Raw genomic sequence first — 19,897 nt, forward strand, 5'->3', positions numbered from 1 at the left:
CGGAGGAGTCTTCTCAAATGCTTATCCTCTCTACTCATCTCACTTCTCTTCCCCACTGTCTGTTTCTCCTGCGCTGACCAAGCTGTATACCTATACAATGTCTCCCTTACTTTGGCTCTTGACTGTTGCTCTCGGTCACTACTCACCTCGCAGATCCACACCTCAACCTCGGCATTCAAAAGGCACGAGATACCTGCAAAAGTGCTCACGAACCGCCAAGCGACAGTGGAGGGAATCGCGCTTCAATGCAGACTTCCTCCATTTCAAATTTATGCTGTCATCCTACAGTTTTGCCCTTTCCCTCTCTAACCAGTCTTATTACAAGACCCTTATCTTCTTCCAGTACTCCAAACCCCATCGTCTCTACACCACTTTCAACTCCCTCCTCTGCCCCCCACTCCTCGCACCCCCACCTCACTCTCTGCCCTTCACTTTGCCACCCACTTCACATCTAAAATTGAATCCATACATCAGGACATCACACTCCACCAGACCCTCACCACCCGACCCCTTTCTTCCCTAGCCTACCTATCCCCATTCTACCCATCCATTTTGCCAACTGTCTCATTCTTACTAGTATCTGGAGATAAAGTCAATGCCCTAAACCAGTTCTCCCCCCCCCCCCATCAACCTCCCCCTTGACCCTACTCCTTCCTGCCTTATCGGCTCCCTTCTGCTGAGGCCTGTTCCCGTCTAGCACACCTCCTCAATCTCTCCCTCTCATCAGGAACTGCCCCCTCTGCATTCAAGCATGCCCTTGTCTCCCCCATTCTTAAAAAGCCCTTCCTTGACCCTGACTCTCTAATTACTACCTCATCTCTCTCCTCTCCTTTGCCTCCAAACTCCTTGAGTGGATCGTCTACAACCGCCTTACCACCTTTCTTTCCTCCCGCTCCCTGCCAGACCCATTTCAGTCTGGCTTCCGTCCTCTCTACTCCACTGAAACAGCCCTCACTAAAGTCATCAATTACCTCCTTGCTGCCAAATCCAAGGGCCACTACTCCCTCCTCATTCTACTTGACCTCTCTGCTGCTTTGGACACTGTAAACCACCCACTCCGCATGCAGATCCTTAACTCCCTCAGTCTGCGTGATACTACCTTCTCCTGGCTGTTCTCCTACCTATCTGACCGTTCCTTCTCTGTCTCCTCTTGTGTCTCCTCTTCTCCCCCACTTCCTCTACCAGTAGGTGTCCCCAAGGTCCTGTTTCTGGTCCTCTCCTATTCTCTCTTAAACATCCTCATTAGGTGAGCGCTCATCAGCTCTTTGGTTCGCGAATGTCAGCTTGATGTTGATGATACTCAGATCTACCTCTCCTCTCCTGATCTCTCCCCCTTTCTCCTCACTCGTATCTCATGGTTGTCCCAGCGTTCTCTTTAACTTAACATGTCTAAGACTGATCTAATATCTTCCCACCCTCCCAAATTACCTCACCCTCCACAATTTTGCTCTCTTTTTATAGTACCACCTCCTGCTTCTATCTGCTGTAGAGGCTGCAGGGTGCAGTTCTAGGAGGGTGCAGTCATGGCTGCCGGTCACAATCCCGACGGCAGAATGCCGAGTAGGGATTATTGATAGGCGTTGAAATACCGACGCCTAACATAATCCTGATGCCGGAATCCAGAACGACGCGGGACCGAACGAGGTAAGAATGGTCCGCGCGCCCTCATAGCAGTAGGGGGGTGGGATTTAGGGTTAGACACCCCCTTGGGAGGGTTAGTGTTAGGCCAGGGGAAAGGGGGATTAGGGTTAGGCACCCCCGGGGGAAGGTTAGGTTTAGGCATCCCCCCGGGAAGGTTAGGCTTAGGGTGCCGGGAGGGGGATTAGGTTTAGGACCCCGGGGGAGAGGTTAGGGTTAGGCACTAAGTGGGGAGGTTAGGGTTAGGCACCCCTAAATGAGGGATATGGGGGGAGAGGGGAGGGTTAGGTAGTTTACTCACCTCCGTCGGGATCTCGCTGTTCAGCCTGCCGGCGTCGGGATTTCGACCGCCGGGCACTCGTCCAGCAGTCATTCATACCGATCCCGTTCTAGGCATCCTGCTTGCTAGAAGCACAGGTCATGAAATGGCGAGGGTGGTGCCCACAGAGCCCTGTACTCCGTGCAGCGGCACTGGTCGCACGCCCATAGAATCTGAAACTGCAAATGCACACAGCGTCAGATATCTGAGCCCATGGGAGAGGGATCATAAGGCATAGAGTGGTTTACGAAAATGATGTAAGTCAACGGGACCTACATAGGGATCAGGCCGTGTTCCCCACTGATGATAATGGGAAATGCGGTCTGCAGCGCTAATTAGCTTGATTATAGCCCCATTTCTGCAGGTATACTCCCCAGAGCAATACATATACAGTAAGTAGATCAACTAGCACATAGCAACTACATTTAATGTGCACAATATATTTAAGTGCTGCTGTATAAATTCAGCTGTCGTATCTCATTGTACGTTATCGTAACACATTTAATAGTAAATCACATTTTCTATGTGATTGATGCCAGCTGGGTATAAATGAGAGCTGCCATCTCAGGTGCTTCGTATCTTCCCACATTCTTACCTGACCCAGCTTTCAGAGTGTATGGCCCTCATTCAGAGGCGCTCGCAAGAAGCGAGCGCTCGTTCTGAATGAGGGCGGCCGCTTCATTTTTGAAGTGCGGCCTCCTGGTCGTTAGGTAAGCTGTGGGTTACCACCCACAGCTTAACGACCGACCAGGTTGATGGTCGTGATGGTGAACACCATCGCGACCATCGGGGCTTGCGACGAGACCCTAAGGTTGGGTCTCGGCAGCCGCAAGCCCCAGGGAGTTTCCTGCTCTGAAAGAGCAGGAAACTCCCCACTGACATCACTGATGATGTCAGTGTGGCCGCCCACAAAACGGTAGGCGTTCCTTAAGGAACGCTTCCGTTTTGGAAACCACCCCCCCGGCCCGCCTACAAAACGGGGCGAGCTGTCGATCAACATCAACAGCCGCCCCTTTTGTAGAGAGCTCCAGAGCGAGAGAGTTTCTCTCTCGCTCCGGGGCTTGCACACGCACGGTGCGGCTGCTGCGCATGCGCAGGGCTAACTATCAACCCGGTTGCGAGCACATCGGTGCTTGCGACCTGAATGAGACCCTATGTGTGTATGCACCTTATATATAAATTCATTGGTCTGTTTGTCTGGTTATGCATTCAGACAGCCCTGCACTGACTGGGATGAAACCAATGTGAGGTGGTCCAGTTGGATCCTAGCCAGGTTTTAGGGGGGTTAGGGTCCTGGTCGGACTTCATGTTGGTGTACGCTGGGCAAAACTTTCACTCACGGCGCCTGTTCCGAGCCTTCCAATGGATGGATTTGGACGAAAACTTCACAGAGTGGTAACATTGGATCCCAGAAGACATACTAGGGGGGTTAAGGTCCAGGGCGGACCTCCCTTTGGTGTACACTATGCAGAACTTTGACCCGGGGAGCCTGTTCTGCTGGGCCTTCCACTGGATGGATTTAGATAGAAACTTCACCCACTGCTTAAGTGGCTGGTTCGGGGAGCTGATGACGCGATTCACGCTAAATCGCATCATCGCGGCCCCGGGTACACAATGCAGGTAATCTTCACATTGTATAGCGGGAACGGGGCCGCGATCGTGCGGCAACGCCCCTGAAAATCTCATCAAGCCCCCTCCCCCCCCCACTGCTGTGCCAAGCTGGCTGCCTCCTCCCGGATTCTGAGTTTGGTGTAAAGCAAAAAAAAAAGAGCAGTAACTTTGTACCTTGCCAAAACCATGCTGCACTGCAGGTGGGGCAGATATAAAATGTGCAGAGAGATTTAAGGGGCCTATGTATCAAAGCTTGATGTGAGATAAAATTGTGAGATATATATATCACTCACCAACCAATCAGCTTCTAACTTACATTTTGCAGGCTGTGTTTAAGAAATGATAGTTTTGAGCTGATTGGTTGGTGATATATATTTCACATCAAGCTTTGATACATATGCCCCTTAGATTTGGGTGGGACGTGACCAAACCCAAATCTTAATTGCAGTGTAACAATAAAGCTGTCCAGCATTTGTGAGCTACATGCAACAGCACCCACTATTCACCCTGCATGCAAATATTTATATATATATATTTGTCCATCTTGCATTGCAGCATGGTCTGTTCCAGATACAAAGTCCCTTGCATTTTTTTTCCATTTGCTTCCAACTCAGAAACAAGCCCAGTGCTGGTAGCGCCTATGAAAGTGTAACCTGACTTCTCAGGTGCAGAATAGTTTTGCTTCCTTCCTGCTCCAAAATAAAGGCTCGGCTTGAAAAGAAAAACCCAAGTAGCCCACCTGTGGGAGGGGCTGAATTGGATCTCAGGGGAAAAATTCAACCTGACAACAACAAAAATGAGATGTTACTTTTACAAGGAAGTAATGAAATATGAAAACAGACAGTCCTGACGAGTAACACTGAAGACAGCATTGCCCAGAGAGCTGAGGCTGGTGTGGGAACGAGCAGACATCATGGAAATGGTGAGGCTGATTAATAATAACTTAATGCTGCTTTCATTAAGCATAGTGTTGCCTCTGCCTGACAGAGACTGAGACCTATAAACATGCTCTTACTACTTGTGCTGCCTGATCCCCTGTAACCCAGCGCTCATCAAGGGTTTAATGGGAAAGGCTGAAAATGGGTTAGACATGGACATAAATCTGCTATTCTATATTCAGTCATTAGGGGGCTACTAGTATAACCGTCCTGATCTACAACTCCCAAGATTTAATTTTAACATTTAACATGATGCAGTGTAAGGATGTCAATTCCTTTAATAAGTATGTGTATGTATTACCATTGGTGATTATTTTCCAGATCAGGGGTACAGGTGTATTAATTACTGATTGGCTTATTCTATTATGGTAGCACCTGTACTCCTGCTAGATCTGGAAGTTGCACGGTTTGTGGTGGAAACTGTAACGGGATAAATCTGTCTAAAGGTGTGTACACACGGAACTATATATTTCAACGATCTGAATGATAACGATATCGTTCAACGATATATCGTTCCGTGTGTATGCAATGAACGACCAACGATGGGTGCTCCCGCTGGACGATAACCATATCGACCATCGTCCAGGCATACAGGGCAACTCGGACGATATCGTTATCTCTCCATAGGGTCCGCGATTGTTGATCGTGGGTCGTTGGTGTTTTTATTTGGTGTGTGGATGAACAATATCGTTCATCCAGCACACCAGGATTTTTAAATATCGTCATCGCTGACGATCGTTCCGTACGTTGCCAGCATAAGGCAGGGGTGCCCAAACGTTATTACTTGGAGTGCCATATGAAGAAAATGACTGTGAAAAATGGGTCACACCTTGTTTTCTTGCAATTAGCCTCCAAGCAATTAGGTAAGGGTACTTTGCTCAGTAAGGGACCCATTTATCAATAATCACATCCTCAATGCCAGCTGGGTACAATATTTATGCCCAAAATATCCATTGTGCTATTTGGGGGAGATGTACTAAGCCTTCGAAAGTGATTAACTGCCAGCCAGTCAGCTCCTAACTGCCATTTTTCAAATGCAGCCTGTGACATGGCAGTTAGGAGCTGATTGGCTGGTACCTTATCACTGTTCAGTTTATCTCCTAACACAGCTTAGTAAATAGATCCCTGTGTTTGAAAAAATGACAGGAGCTGATTGGCTAGCAGTTTATCACTCTCCAGAGCTTCATACATCTGCCCTAATATCACTGGAATGTATCAAATACCCCATGCGGGAACTGCCCGACCCTGCGATGTGACTGCACTAGCGTTCTCTTCACGCCACGCATGTGCGGCAGCCATTGCAGGGAAGGGTTCTGGTGGAACCCTCTCCAGGTAAATTCTGCGAAGTGTAGCCCGTAGGCTACAGCAGCACAACAACATCGTCAGATGGCATTAGCAGCTGCGGGGGCCAAACTCTCTGCATTCCGGAGCTTGATCTGACATACTCAGGGGGAGATGTATCAAGCATTGGAGAAAGCTAGAATGGAAAAGTTGCCCACAGCAACCAATAAGCTTCTATCTGTCATTTATCTAGCATCACCCCATTTATTGGGGTGATACTTAATATTTGAGGGTGTTCCTCGAAAATGGGTGTTTTTTTGGGAAACGTTATGCAAATATTTAATGATTAATAGGCCCTTATATCTTAACCTATGAAATGCTAAGGGGGAGATGTATCAAGCCTTGGAGAGAGACAAAATGGAGAAGTTGTCCAAAGCAACCAATCAGCTTCTGTCATTTATCCAGTGCAATCTTTGAAATGACAGTTACGAGCTGATTGGTTGCTTCTTGGCAACTTCAAATTATCTCTTCAAGGCTGGATACATGTCCCTTCAAAACTAATAAAAATACATTGAACTAGACCTATTTTTAGATGGCAATGTTACCCCCTGTGATGAGAATCTGCATTAATGCAATCAGTGGGGTTGTTCCTTTGACGAAAGTCCCTGGTCTCTACTCCCTCAGATACTGTCCCTCTGATGGGATCCGGTCTAAAGATCTACAGTAAAAAGGTTGACAATGTCTAGATAGACACCAGATGTCAAAAAGCCGACATGCAGAAATCGTCAACATGTACAAATGGTCAACAGGGTCAAAAGGTTGACACACAAATTGTCGACACTTTTTATTTTTGTTAGAGTTAGGCCATACTTGCCGACAATCCGCTACCTCCTTCCGGGAGGAAGCCGATTGTCGGCTAACAGCGGGGGACGTGCCCGGACAGTTATGACACATTGGGGACGGGCCGCGCGATCGTGTCATCGTGGCCCCACCCCCTCTTCACAATGTTGTTATTTTCGGAATTGTGAAGCAGGGGGCAGTGCCACGATGACGCGATTCAGCACGAATCGCGTCCCCGGCCCTCCCACTGCGGAGATTGCTAGTTTATTCTGGGGGGAGGTCGGGAGGGTTGGTGGATGCCGGGAGGCTTGCCTCCCTTTCCGGGGGGCCGAGAGCGGCGCCCGATATTCGGGAGGCTCCCGGCCAAATCAGGAGGGTAGGCAAGCCTGGGTTAGGCACCAGGAGGGAGGGTTAGGCACTAGAAGGGACAGTTAAGGTCAAGCACCAAGGGGAGGGTTAGGGTCTCCTGGAGCCTACCCACACACAGGGGAAAATGGCAGCCCGCAGTTCGGATGCCCCTCTTGCATACGTGTACCAACGATTGGTGGGCAACCTGGTATCTATCACTTTCTGCTTTTCACAGTTTATTCTCAACTACAATAATTGCTCAAGTAATTAAGGGGTCACACTCCCCACCCACCCCCGTCACTGCTTCAGACCCTTGTTGTGCGGAGCCAGGGACTAGCATGCAAATAATTATTCGAATTATAACCAGACACCTGCCCTGATAACCTGTAATAAGCAGCTCACACTCGCTGGTGGTCCAGGTTCTGTGCAGTGTTTGGGGGAAGTACAAGATACTGTATCCTTCATAGTTAGTGCACAGGGCCCACACTCGCCTATGAGTTCTGTGGATGTTTCTGTAATACACTATTACAGACAGTTACTGAATATATTGCTACACATTCACAATGCACTTAGAATGGGTTTCATCATGTGGAAAATTCAATTAACACTGGTTATTATTGGAATTATTTCTTGGGTGTGTATGACTAGGCTGGGCCCGGGCAACCTGTGCCTCTCCAGGTGTCATGGAACTACAAGCCTCAGCATGCTTTGCCATCTGATAATGGGCAGGGTATAGTGGGACTTGTAGTTTCACGACGCCTGCAGAGTCCCAGGTTGCCCAAGGCTCTCATACGCGTCAGGGGTGTCATTTGTTTTGAGTTTGAAGTGGGTGGGGGATAAAAAACATTCAGCCAATGGAATCGTCAGAAAGTTGGTAGCAGCAGGAGATAGGTGTGCCGATTTTGTGGGTGGCAGTTTAATCTCTACTCTCTGAGAATGTCTGGGAGATGTCTGAATTAGAGGGCGAGCAGGTCTGCATGCCGCATCCAGCGGAGTCATCCGAGGCATGTATACACAATTGGCATCATACATATTGTGAGGAGGGGAATGGAGGCAGCAGGAAGCCACAGGCTGAGAGTTATATAGTGGAAGGAGCAGGGTACCCAGCAGCACAGAGTATATAAGAAGATGAGTGATGTGTTAGTGAAGACAGGGCTGCATGTGACAGGGGCAGTGACATGATGTGAGGAGGGGAATGGAGGCAGCAGGAAGCCACAGACTGAGAGTTATATAGTTGAAGGAGCAGGGGACCCAGCAGCACAGAGTATATCAGGAGATGAGTGATATGCTAGTGAGGACAGGGCTGCATGTGACAGGGGCAGTGACATGATGTGAGGAGGGGAATGGAGGCAGCAGGAAGACACCGGCTATAGTGTAATGTGCCGGATCCCCAGCAGCACAGAGTATATCAGGAGATGAGTGATGTGTCAGTGAGGAGTCGGAGGACATGGCTGCATGTAACATGCTTGTAGCATGCTTGCCTACTTTTGTTTTGTTTGTTTATCTCGGGAGAAGCCCCGAGAGGAGATGCAGCTGCCTACTACAAGAGGGAGGCTGGGCCTTCACATCATTAGGCCACGCACCCGTCACAGCAAAATGACATGATTCAGATCCACAGGGAGGGGATCAAATGATTTAGTATCATCATTTAGCCCAATCCCTTGCCTGATGTGAGGGGGCAGCCAGGTCAGCATGGTGCAACATAGAGATATGGGGCATGGTGCGGCATAGGTGGCATTATGGGGGCGTGGCAGCAAGATCGCATCATCGTGGCCACACCCCTGCTATACAATGCAGTGATTACCTGCATTGTAGAGCAGGAGGCATGGCTGCGATGACATGATTCAGTGCGTATCGAGTCATCTGCTGCTTGCATTGTCCTCTTCACCCAGTAGGTGGTCGTGTGGTGGCTCCGGGAAAACTAGCCCACATTTCCGGGTGGCTGGGAGCGCCACCCAATATTCGGGAGCCTCCTGGCCATGGCAGGAGAGTAGGCAAGTATGGTTTAGACTTTAGACTGACAGGTGTAGTTGAGGCCAATTAGCCTATTGTAGTGTAGAAGGGGAGGGTCCTTATGAGTTTCTATAAGGGAGAGTCTGGTTAAAGTAATTTGCTCTTTTATTCAGGATTCCCCAACCACCCTTCCCTATTGTGTTTTGTTGCATGCCCCTGCTCCGCCCCTAATGCTGCATCATTGCCGCGTCACCTTTGCCCCTCCCCCCCTCCATAGAAGCCTGGCTACCCCCTCCCGCAAGGAGGTAGCTGAAAGTCGGTAAGTATGTGTTGTGGTGGTTTTTGTTCATCTGAGTTCCTTCAATTTAGAACTTGGCAAAGGCTCAGCTAGGCGGGAAAGCTTTGCTTCTCAGCGGCCAATAATTGGCGCAAGTGTTGGCTGCTTCCCTTTCGCTGGGTGAACTGTCTCTGCCCATAAGAGGGCCTGGGCTCCTTCAGTAAGTTTGGGCCCCAGTAGTGCTATGCTAATAGAGAGGGGAGAGTAGGCCTTTGCGGCTCAGTTTGCAATGGGGGCGTACAGCAACTGAGGGCCTGATTCAGAGCCGGACGCTCTGAACGAGCGCCCGCTCTGAATCAGGGCGTTTTTTTTTTTTTTAGCGAAGCGGCCTCTTGGACGCTCGCATAGCTTATGCGAGCGTCCATGATGATGGTCGCGATGGTCAAGACCATCGGGCTTGCAACGAGACCCTTGTGATAGGGTCTCCTTGACCGCAAGCCCTGGAGTGATTTTGGCTCTATCAGAGCCAAAATCACTCCCAGTGACATCGCTAGTGGGCAGCCATGCCCCCAGCACGCCCACCAAAGGGGGCGTACTGTCACTCACCATCGACAGCACGCCCCCTTTGGTGCGAGACCCTTAATGACGGCTTCCCCGTCGTTATTCGGGTCTCGCGCCTCCGTCGTGCGCATGCGCATTTGGGCAACATCGACCTGCTTACGAGCGATCAGTGCTCGCGAGCGGGTCTGAATCAGGCCCTGAGTTTTTGGCAAAGCTTCCTTAGGTCACCTTTACTCAATCTATGTCATATTAATAGAAGCTGTGACCTTAGTTAAATCCCAATACGCGTGTCTTCTGTCTTTTATTTCTAGTTTATGGCTTTATTGTTAAGCTGCATACACACGTAAAGATTTTCTGTCCAACCATCCAACTAGTTGATTGGTTGGAATGAAAATCTGGTAACGTATGGGAGTAACTGATGATCAGCAATTTGCTCCTAAATGCCAGAAAACAGATGAAAATGGTCGGCAGACAAGTTTGTTAAATGTTTGATCTAAACAATTTGTTCAAACAACAGATTTTGTCCATTTTCCAGAGGGTTTGGGAGCAAATTGCTGATTGTCATTTGCTTTCATACCTTACCAGATTTTCATTCCAACCAATCAACTAGTTGGATGGTTGGACAGAAAATCTTTACGTGTGTACCCACCCAGCTTTAGTGATGATAAATTCTGATCTTATGCTGGGTACACACTTGCCGATGCTGGGAGCAAAACAGTGGGGGCCATGCTGCATGCAGGTCAGACGGGAGATGTTGCTGACAGCGCGCATAGTCATCAACGTAGTGGGTACACACCGCCCGATGTGGATGATATGTCGTCTGATTCGCCGGAACGGACGACATATGGTTTAGTGTACTGTATGCCCGGCTCTAGACTATAGTCATACAGTGGGAGGAGCAGGGTCCCCAGCAGCACATAGTGATGATTTGCGGCTCCTGTCAGACTGATGTAGTTACAAACACACCTGTTATATGAAATTAGAATAGTTTACACAACACACACACACGTAACCTTCATAGCCCATAACCTGACCTATTCCATCTGGGTGAATAGAGACGAGTGAATTGGAAGATTGTATCTACGAAATTTCGGCCACAAAGAGGGGTGAAGATTTGTCACCACTTTGCTCAGCTTCTATGAAGGATGTTTTTCCATTTCTGAACTTAAAACTTCTTTTTTTATTTCTAAGCATTAACCTGTGCTCTGTTGCTATCTATCTACTAAAGCTGCAGATTAAAATGGAGCCTCATAGTGGGTGGGAAGAATGACAGAGCCCTACTGTGTGCAGCAGACCCCAGACCTGTTGGTGAGGAGAGCGGTGCGGTGGGGGACGCACCTTAATTTCAGGAACAGGCACATATGTACCAGCGATCCCTTGTATGAGATCCGCTTAAGCTGCATTCATGTCCTGGTAAATAACAGGCAAATCATCAGTGGCCTAAATTGCTTGCGGTCCGTTTTCATTCACAGACCTCCCCGTGAATGGGCCACACGTTAAGACCTGACCACTGTGCTAGCTTCACCAAACACTGGGCCTGATTCAGAGGCGCTCGCAAAAAGCGAGCGCTCGCTCTGAATCAGGGCGGGCGCTTGTTTTTTTAGTTGCGGCCTCTTGGCCGCTCGCATAGCTGTGGGTTACCACCCACAGCTTATGCGAGCGGCCAGGTGATGGTCTCGATGGTCAAGACCATCGAGACCATCGGGCTTGTGACGAGACCCTTGCGGTAGGGTCTCGTTGCCGCAAGCCCCAGTGGACTTCCTGCTCGAATAGAGCAGGAAGTCCACCTACTGACATCACGAGTGATGTCAGTAGGGCCGCCCACAAACGGCTGGCGTTCCTGCAGGAACGCCTCCGTTTGCCCAGCCACCCCCCCGCCCAGCCTTCCAAACGGGGCGAGCTGTCGATCAACATCGACAGTCGCCCCTTTTGGATGCGAGTGCCGGAGCGAGTGCTTTTTGCGCTCGCTCCGGGGCTCGCGTGCACACTGCCTAACAATCGACTCGCTTACGAGCGGGTCTGAATCAGGCCCACTGTTCATGCACAATGTAAGAATGCAGAGAGAGAATGCAACTTACATGCTGCAAATATGCATAAACAATCAATGTCCTCAAAGCATTCCGTGAAGTACGGTGGTAAATGTCAAACTGTGATATATGATCCCATAAACATATGAAGAGATTCACAAGGTGTAGAATAGTTGGGGATATCTTGTATAAGTTAGGTTTATAGCACTGTTTTGTTGTGCCCCATAGAAATGATGGTATCGGCAGACTGTATAGTATGTACATGATGCAGGGTTAATAATATTGTACAAGGTGAATGTGTAGTTATTTATTTGTGTGTAATATAGGCGCTAATCTGGCTTTCTATAGGTGTTTTCTTTTTTTGATAATGGGTTTTCAAAACCTTTTACTCCCAGGTAAGGAGATATTAGTTTCAGCTTGAGGAATGCAGCTAAACTCCTCAGACCTCTGATTTAATGCAGATTATTATTTTGTTTTCCCCTATGACTTGGACAGCTAGTGTGGAACTACAGATCCCAGCAAATACTGATTGGCAGAACTTGTAGCTGAGGGCCATGTTGTCATATAGTGCGCCACAATGTGCTGCATACGCCTTATCCGCTCTTTACTTTAATCGGTTTATTTTGGATAAATGATACCTGGCCACTTAGATGCGTGTCCGTGTCCAGTCGAATTCAAGTTACCATTTTATGCAATGTACCGGATAGCTACAATCTGGTTGCTATGAGCAACACTCCCACGTGTCCCCTTTAGAAAGTTTGATAAATCTCCCCCACAGGCCTTAAGAAATCACCTGCTGACCACTTTTACTGTCAGTGATTTGACCGAATCACTGCCTATACTGATAATTGATTATAAGATTGCAAACATAAAACATGGGGGGAGATGTATTAACGGCAAAAATGCGGTAAAACCCCCGAAAATGCAATTTTCGGGGGTTTTAACTAATTTTTAACGCATTCCCCGCATTCTGCTGCTTCGCGTCGCTAGGTAACGCCACCTTCAGGTGGCGTTACCCAATAGAAGACTATGGGCTTCTTAACGCGACACTCGGTGCTGGGAGGGATCCGATCGGATCCCTCCTATGAGCCCCGCGGCCTTCTACGCATGCGCAGAAGGACTTCTGGGTGTTCAACCCGGAAGCCCCTGTGCCCGGCAGCATCGCAAAGGACAGCTCTCATCGAGACAGCTGTCCTTTGAGAAATCCTTGGTACATACCGCGGTAACGAACCACGGTATGTACGCGAAGTCAGGGGGGATGTAAGGCATTGGCGATATTGCCGTTAATACATCTCCCCCATGATCCCAAAGTAGTTACCAAACTCTTTATACGTTTGTTATAGTTGATCACTTTTGCAGTCCTTGGTAAATGGCTGGAGTTCTACAAATAATGAACACACTCTGATTAATCAATGCTACCGGCCCTTTAAGTGTGAAACTGACCAATCCGGTTGTGAAAGGTTGAACCGCGCAGCAAAAAATGCTGAAACATAACTTGTGACATTGTATGAATGTTTTCCTTTATCGTGCATTCTGCCTTAGAGGGTTCTGTATAAACCTACGAAGATTTGCAAAGGCAGAAACACAAAAAAAACACTCTTCCTAGGGCACTCCTGATGGTTAAATGTCACAGTATCATATAAACTATAACTTTTATTGATATACTCTAAAACTGCATACAAATAAGCAAATAAGTATTAAAATAAATTAAATGTATAACCATCCTTGATACATAATTAAATGGTAATTACATATATTTCTCAAGGTGTCACGAGCTGTGGTCCCAAAATATTATTAATCAAAAAGCTCCTAATACTGTAGTCTGGTCCAAAATAAATTAATATCTATATTTGATTACCACCATACACAAAATGGCTTGGTGCTAAGAATTGAATATATATATAAAATATATCGTTATTAAACGATTAACGAAGTGCATATACAAAAAGCAGCAAAGGACTAATGTGCTTATGGTTGCCCATATAAATATAAACACATGAAAACAGGTGTAACATAAAAATCTATTGATAACCTCTGCGCTGATAATATAAGAGAAGAATGGTATAGAGAAATTCACACACTAATAATGAGCTCATTTTATTATTATTAATAATAATAATAATAATAATAATATTAGAAACAATTTATTGACCGGTCAACAGGGTAATTGTAAAATGTCACAAACATTCTCCATATACATAAAACATTGGTTTTTTTTCCTTAATTTATTCTTTATTTATACTATTATTTGAATAGTTAATATCGCTCCACTTGTTTGGGTTGCTATAGGAGTTGGATCTTATATACCCTATCAAGTCCAATATATAAAAAAGAGGGATATTTGCTCTGTCCACACAGAACTCTTAATAATTGCAGTTATAACCGTATCCTCCTCATCTCAGAAGTATCACAGTCCTTGAACTGTAGCTTGTAGTTAGATTTAATGCAATGATTATGTAAGCAGCTTTGTGCTTATACTAACATTTGTATGCACCATATATTATTATGTCTCCAAATCAGGAGATCGGGACATCCCCCTGCGCGCTGATCAGGGAAATAGAAGAGAGGGAGGCTTAATCTCCAACTGGAGACATGGGGTTTATTTATCAAGCAGTGATAAACATAGTGAAGTGGACCAGTGGAGAAGTTGCCCATGGCAACCAATCAGCTTTGAAGTAACATTTATTAAGTACAGTCTATACAATAATAGGTAGGAGCTGATTGGTTGCCATGGGCAACTTCTCCACTGGTCCACTTCTCTAAGTTTTTCACTGCTTGATAAATAAACCCCTTTAGTGTGGCTAATGACGGTCGGGTTCTCTCCTGTGTCCTTAGTCAGCCGCGGCACGGTCACAGCCTCAACCTCCCCAACACTGCGTTTCCAGCAACACAATGTCCGCTCGCCCTCCGGAGACCAGCAATGCATACCAGTGTGCCGAAGGACGGCCAGACAATCCGGCAACGCAGACAGGTAAGTTTGGTGTCACAGCAATATCCCATAGCTCCAAGCCTCTATTTGCAGTGACACCAAACTTAACTGTCTGCGCTGCTGGATTGCGCTGCAGGCCACGGGGACCCATCGCAGAGTGATTGATGGAAAGTGAGCATTTGAGAGTGTTGATGGGAGGGGGGGGGGGTCAGCGCAGCGCAGGCCTGCCTGGCCACTTGAACACCGTTAAATTGGCCACGGCTATTGCATATGCAGCTCTGTGTGTCAGAAGACGCTCCCAGGCTGCAGCAGTTCTGACCTGCCACAAGGGTAAGATGGCCGCCGACGTGCTTCAATGTTCTCTGAATCAGGCTGTATATGCTTAACTGAGTAATGACGGTCCAGGGTTCACCAATCTGTGAGGAGTTTACCTGTGCAAATATAATATATAATTTTAATCTATTTGGGATATGATACTTTGACATTTTACCAAATGAGTGCTCCAGGAAGAGTTTTTTTTTCTCCTGCCTGTGCAAACCTTTGTAGTTCTGTATTTACAAAAACACTGGGAGCACCACCAATGTAGGGCCTGATTTAGAGATGGATGCTAATGCAATCGCAGCTGTGAAACTATGCTAATAGTAATATAAGTACACACACCTCTGCCTTCTCATGTGTGTACTAGGGATGTGCCGGCTCGGATTAGTTCAGATTTTCCCGCCAAAAATTGGGTCTCAGAAAGAGGCAAAACGTCATCTTTCATGGACAATCCTCATAATTCCTGGACATCAATGCACATCGAGCAGCCATCTTGCCCTTACGGCAGGTCTGACCAGCCGCAGACATGGCAGCTCTCCTGACACGCAGAGAGCTCTCATGCTGTGTAGGAGTTCGCAAGGGCTAATTTATGCACGCCCATGTAACAGCGTTTAAACAGTCTGACACGCCTGCGTTTTATTGACCACCCCCCAAACGCTCACAACCTGTCACTTACTTTGCGATGGATTCCTCTATGCGTCCGTAATTGCAATGTGATCGCTGCGCACATGCAGTGTGGCTTATGCGCATACGCGATGACAAACGTTCGATCTGTGTACGTAATCGCCATTGCGCCCATCTTTGAATCAGGCCCTTAGTGCGGCCGTAATACTCTGGTAATTGATCTGCTTATACATTTGGTTCATATTTAAATGTTATGCTTCAATTTTGCAAAGATATTTAAGCAGGTGATATATAAAGGTACTTGTGCGGACTCAAAAAAGTTTTTATTGTTTTTTGTATTCTGTATAAACCTACCTAGTAGCAGGTTGTCATTTTCTGGCTTTATTCAGGTGAGATCCTGTCACTGTCGTACATGTGCTAAATTCTGGCCGACACAAGTCCTTCACTAATATCTTGAAAAGTTTCAATCGTCCGCCATACCACGATGCTAGCTACTACCAGGGGCGAATTGGCATTCTAGTTTACCCGGGAAGATTCCCGCTGGGGTGAGGGGACACTGGGGCCGGTCTGCCTGTCGGATGGCTCCACCCCCTGTAGCGTGTCGCCAGTTGATTATCCCAGCAGCAGCAACATAAGGCCACTTTTAGAATTTTTGCCAGGGCCACTGCTAGGTACTCCTCATTACCACCACTACTACCTAATGTGGAGATTAATGAGCCTATTTTTACCAATTTAGGTCTCTGCTTCACTGCTGGTTTATTTCTCCCCTCTGGGAGTTGCTGCGGGAGTTCTCTAATACTGCCTTTACATAGACCCGGCTTTTCCGGCGTTGAAGTGGACGCTTGAAGATAATGTCATCTCCAAGCGCCACTGAAGCCGGACCAATCGACCAGCATGCGGCGAGCTCCAGGTCATCGTGACCCGGAGCGTGCCGTTCACACTGCAGGGTTTCACTGGTTATTCCCATGTTAAACCCTGCAAGTTACCTGGGTTGGATCGCCGGATCGCTCGACCCGGCGATCCAACCCTCTCCCCTTTTACACCAAGGAGCTGCCTGGGTTAACCCTGCAATAACCCGAGTTTTAGCTAAAAGGGGTATCACTGGGACCATCTCTGTTAAGCAGGTAGCCACTGGTGCATGTAGGTATTGTAAAGAAAACTTGGGGGTACATTTACTAAGCAGCGAGTATGAAATCCAGTCGGATTTGCAGCATTTATTTATATCGGAGATTATTATTACTATATTTATTAGTATTCCTCAATTCTAAAGTGCTGCCCTCCTCAAATATTCGGCAGTCAGCACTGTGACTGAGTGTTACGGCGCCCCGTGCCACCCACTCCACCCGAACTCTGAAGACATCATGCCAAGGTTTTTGGAGGTTTGGCCACTTACTGCATGCGGTGGGCAACGCCATCTTTAGATGGAGTTACCCAATAGAAGCCTGTGGGCTTCTATTCGCATGTTCCCCTGGGAGGGATCCCTGCCAATGGGATGCAATTATCCTCCCAGGTGTTGGGATGCTGGCGCTCAGAATGGCTGCACCGGAATCCCGACACAAGTCAGAATCCTGGCGCTGGCATCCCGACCGCCGGCATCTCGACTGTAAGTATTGGGGTTACGGTTAAGTTTAAGAACTAGGGGAAGGGTTGGGGTTAAGCTGCAGGGGAGGGTGGTTAGTTTTAGGCACTGGGGGGTTGGGTTAGGTTTAGGCTGCGGGGAGGGGTAGCTTACCTCCTTTCTGTCAGGATTGTGACACTGTCGGGATGCTGGCATCAGGATTCTGACCACTGTGATCTCGAGCATCGGCATCCTGTACCCAACCCCTTCCAACACCAACTACAACAAGCGCAGAATGACTCCTGGGTCATAATCCCGGAAGTCCTTCTATGGCAAAGGACAGCTCTTACGGCGTTGGTGTGTGGCGGGATGTATTGCATTCAAAATGCGATGTGTCATGCATCCCGCCCTATGGGGGAGATGTACTAAGCTCTGGAAAGTGATAAAGTGCAGAGTGATAAACGAGCAGCCACTCAGCTCCTAACTGTCATGTTACAGGCTGTGCACACGGGCCCCTGGGTCCAGGGAGGCCCGGCACCGCACACCCTGCACCCATAGTATTACTTACCTCTCTGGAGTCCCAAGTCGGTGCGGGGGTCCGGCACTGTAAAAATGACTGGAAAATGGCCGCCGCGGCCATTTTCCCGGTGACCTACGCATAATCTATGGACAGCTCAGTGCGCTGCCGGACAGAGAGGAGGGGGCCCATGTAGGAGGGGGCCCTTGGGCAGTCTCCGATCTAGAAACGCCACTGGTTGGCAGCTTATCACTCTCCAGTTTTATCACTTTCCGGAGTTTAGTACATCTGCGCCCTGGAGATCTCTTATTGGTCCATTTATCAATAATCACATATAAATAAAATAGTAATGCCCAAAATCGCATTGCAGAATGTGATAATACCACCGCATTGTATTTAAAAGCACACATAGGGGCTCCAAAAGAAGTCCGCCTCTATGTGCTCAGAGTGAAGTGAACGCATAAACATTCTCTTCGTTTGTCTATCTGGTCTCCTGCACATGAACGGTCTGCTAACCATGCATGTGCGGCGGCCATCGCCGGGGAGGGTTCGAAGTGTAGGCCATAGGCTACAGCAGCACAATGACATCTTTAGGATCCATCACTCTAAGGCCGAGGCACCCAAACTGTTTACTTGGAGTGCCAGTGACTTTGAAAAGTGGGTCACACACTGGTTTCTTGCAATTAGGTAAGGGTTCTTCGCTCAGTGATGGGCCCATTTATCAATAATCACATGCTCAATGCGATCTGGCCACAATATTAGTATCCAAAATTGCATTGCAGCATGTGATAATACCGCCAGAATGTATCAAATACCACATGCAGGGACAGAGACATCAAAAGGAGACTGTCCTTGCGATGTGTTCGGAGTGCAGTCACTCCTCAATTGGTGTAGGGCGTCGCTGTTGCAGTGACGTGCGGTGAGGTCAATGGCTGGGAAGCCTGTCTCACCCCCTATCCATTGTAACTCTCTTCTCACTACACTAAGCTTCAGTGTCCATTGATTCTCCTACCTGCATCACTGTCTTCTCATACTGCCGGTGGCTGGTCACATGACACATCCAAAGTGTCCATCAGTGCTTAAGACACACACACACACACACACACACACACACACACACACACACACACACACACACACGAAATACACAGAGGCATGCCTCTATTAGGTCTCTTTCTGTGCAGCTTACTGCCTGTGGTGTGGCCCCTCCCCCAGCTCTGCAGGCAGTGTCTGACTATACAGAAGCAAGGCTGAGCTGTTGCTGCCTCATCTCTCATCTCACTGCAGTCCCAGGAAGCTCCACAAAGCTCGTGAGTGTTAACTATAAAAATGATTACAATAAACAAAGATGTTTATAAGTTATAAATATCTTCTTTGATTTACTCTAATCCTTTTTTTATATCAAATATATCCTTTGCGATATTATTCATGAATAGTGGCGTTATATATGCCGGCACGCATGCAATGAGTGGCAGGATGTATTGCATGCAGAATGCGAAGCTTGATGCATCCCGCCGTTTGAGTCCTACTGGGAGAAAAATGCTATATAAATAACTTTATTATGAGTGCAGTAGTGCACTGCATATACCAACAATATCTCCATGATGCTCCTTTATTGGAAGCATCTGTCCTTTACCAAGATGGCCGCCGACAGTGTTACTGCGCATGCACGTAGCCATCTTGCCACTGTGTTAGAGAGCAACACAGTACTACACAGACGTGTTGTACTAAACTCCTGGGAAGACCCTGTATTCTACTGATCTCAACATACATGACCGGTCGGTCCACTGTCTGCTGATACTGCTGTGTGTACGGCTGCACAATATCTGAGCACTGCAATAAACCCAAACTACTGGTTAAGTCTCCTTGTCTAGTCAACCTTAATATTGATTCTACTGGTGTACACCACCATCTAACGTGTATATATAACAAATCGTACACACATATCGACAATTATTACTATTAGATGATCACATTTCACCAACACGTCTGCCGTAGGGTGCTGGATAAGGGAATGACAGTAACTGGGGAAGAAACATGCAACTGACCTTCACAGCTTGGCCTGAATTGCTAAATCCATGCAGAAGTAATCCCCCCTCGCCACCTCCATTACACAGACACTCCACAAACACAATACTCTCATACAATAATATCCCAT

The 19,897-nt window shown here is 47.6% G+C and overlaps 1 protein-coding gene across 2 annotated transcripts in view; it reads left to right on the plus strand.

Annotated features, from left to right (window-relative positions):
• The first annotated feature begins 4,073 nt into the window (after positions 1-4,073).
• The window catches only part of FYB2 (FYN binding protein 2), an 85,643-nt gene continuing 69,819 nt past the window's right edge, over positions 4,074-19,897 (plus strand). The window contains exon 1 of one of the 2 annotated variants that reach the window (XM_088447887.1): positions 4,074-4,490. In XM_088447887.1, the coding sequence (XP_088304013.1) occupies positions 4,482-4,490 (9 nt within the window). In that variant the 5' untranslated portion in view covers positions 4,074-4,481. The remainder of the gene's footprint in view (positions 4,491-19,897) is intronic. The other variant, XM_088447886.1, reaches the window with a different exon arrangement.

The sequence above is a fragment of the Taudactylus pleione genome, unplaced genomic scaffold (assembly GCF_031769625.1).
Source record: "Taudactylus pleione unplaced genomic scaffold, aTauple2 ptg000442l, whole genome shotgun sequence".
Classification (NCBI taxonomy): Eukaryota; Metazoa; Chordata; class Amphibia; order Anura; family Myobatrachidae; genus Taudactylus; species Taudactylus pleione.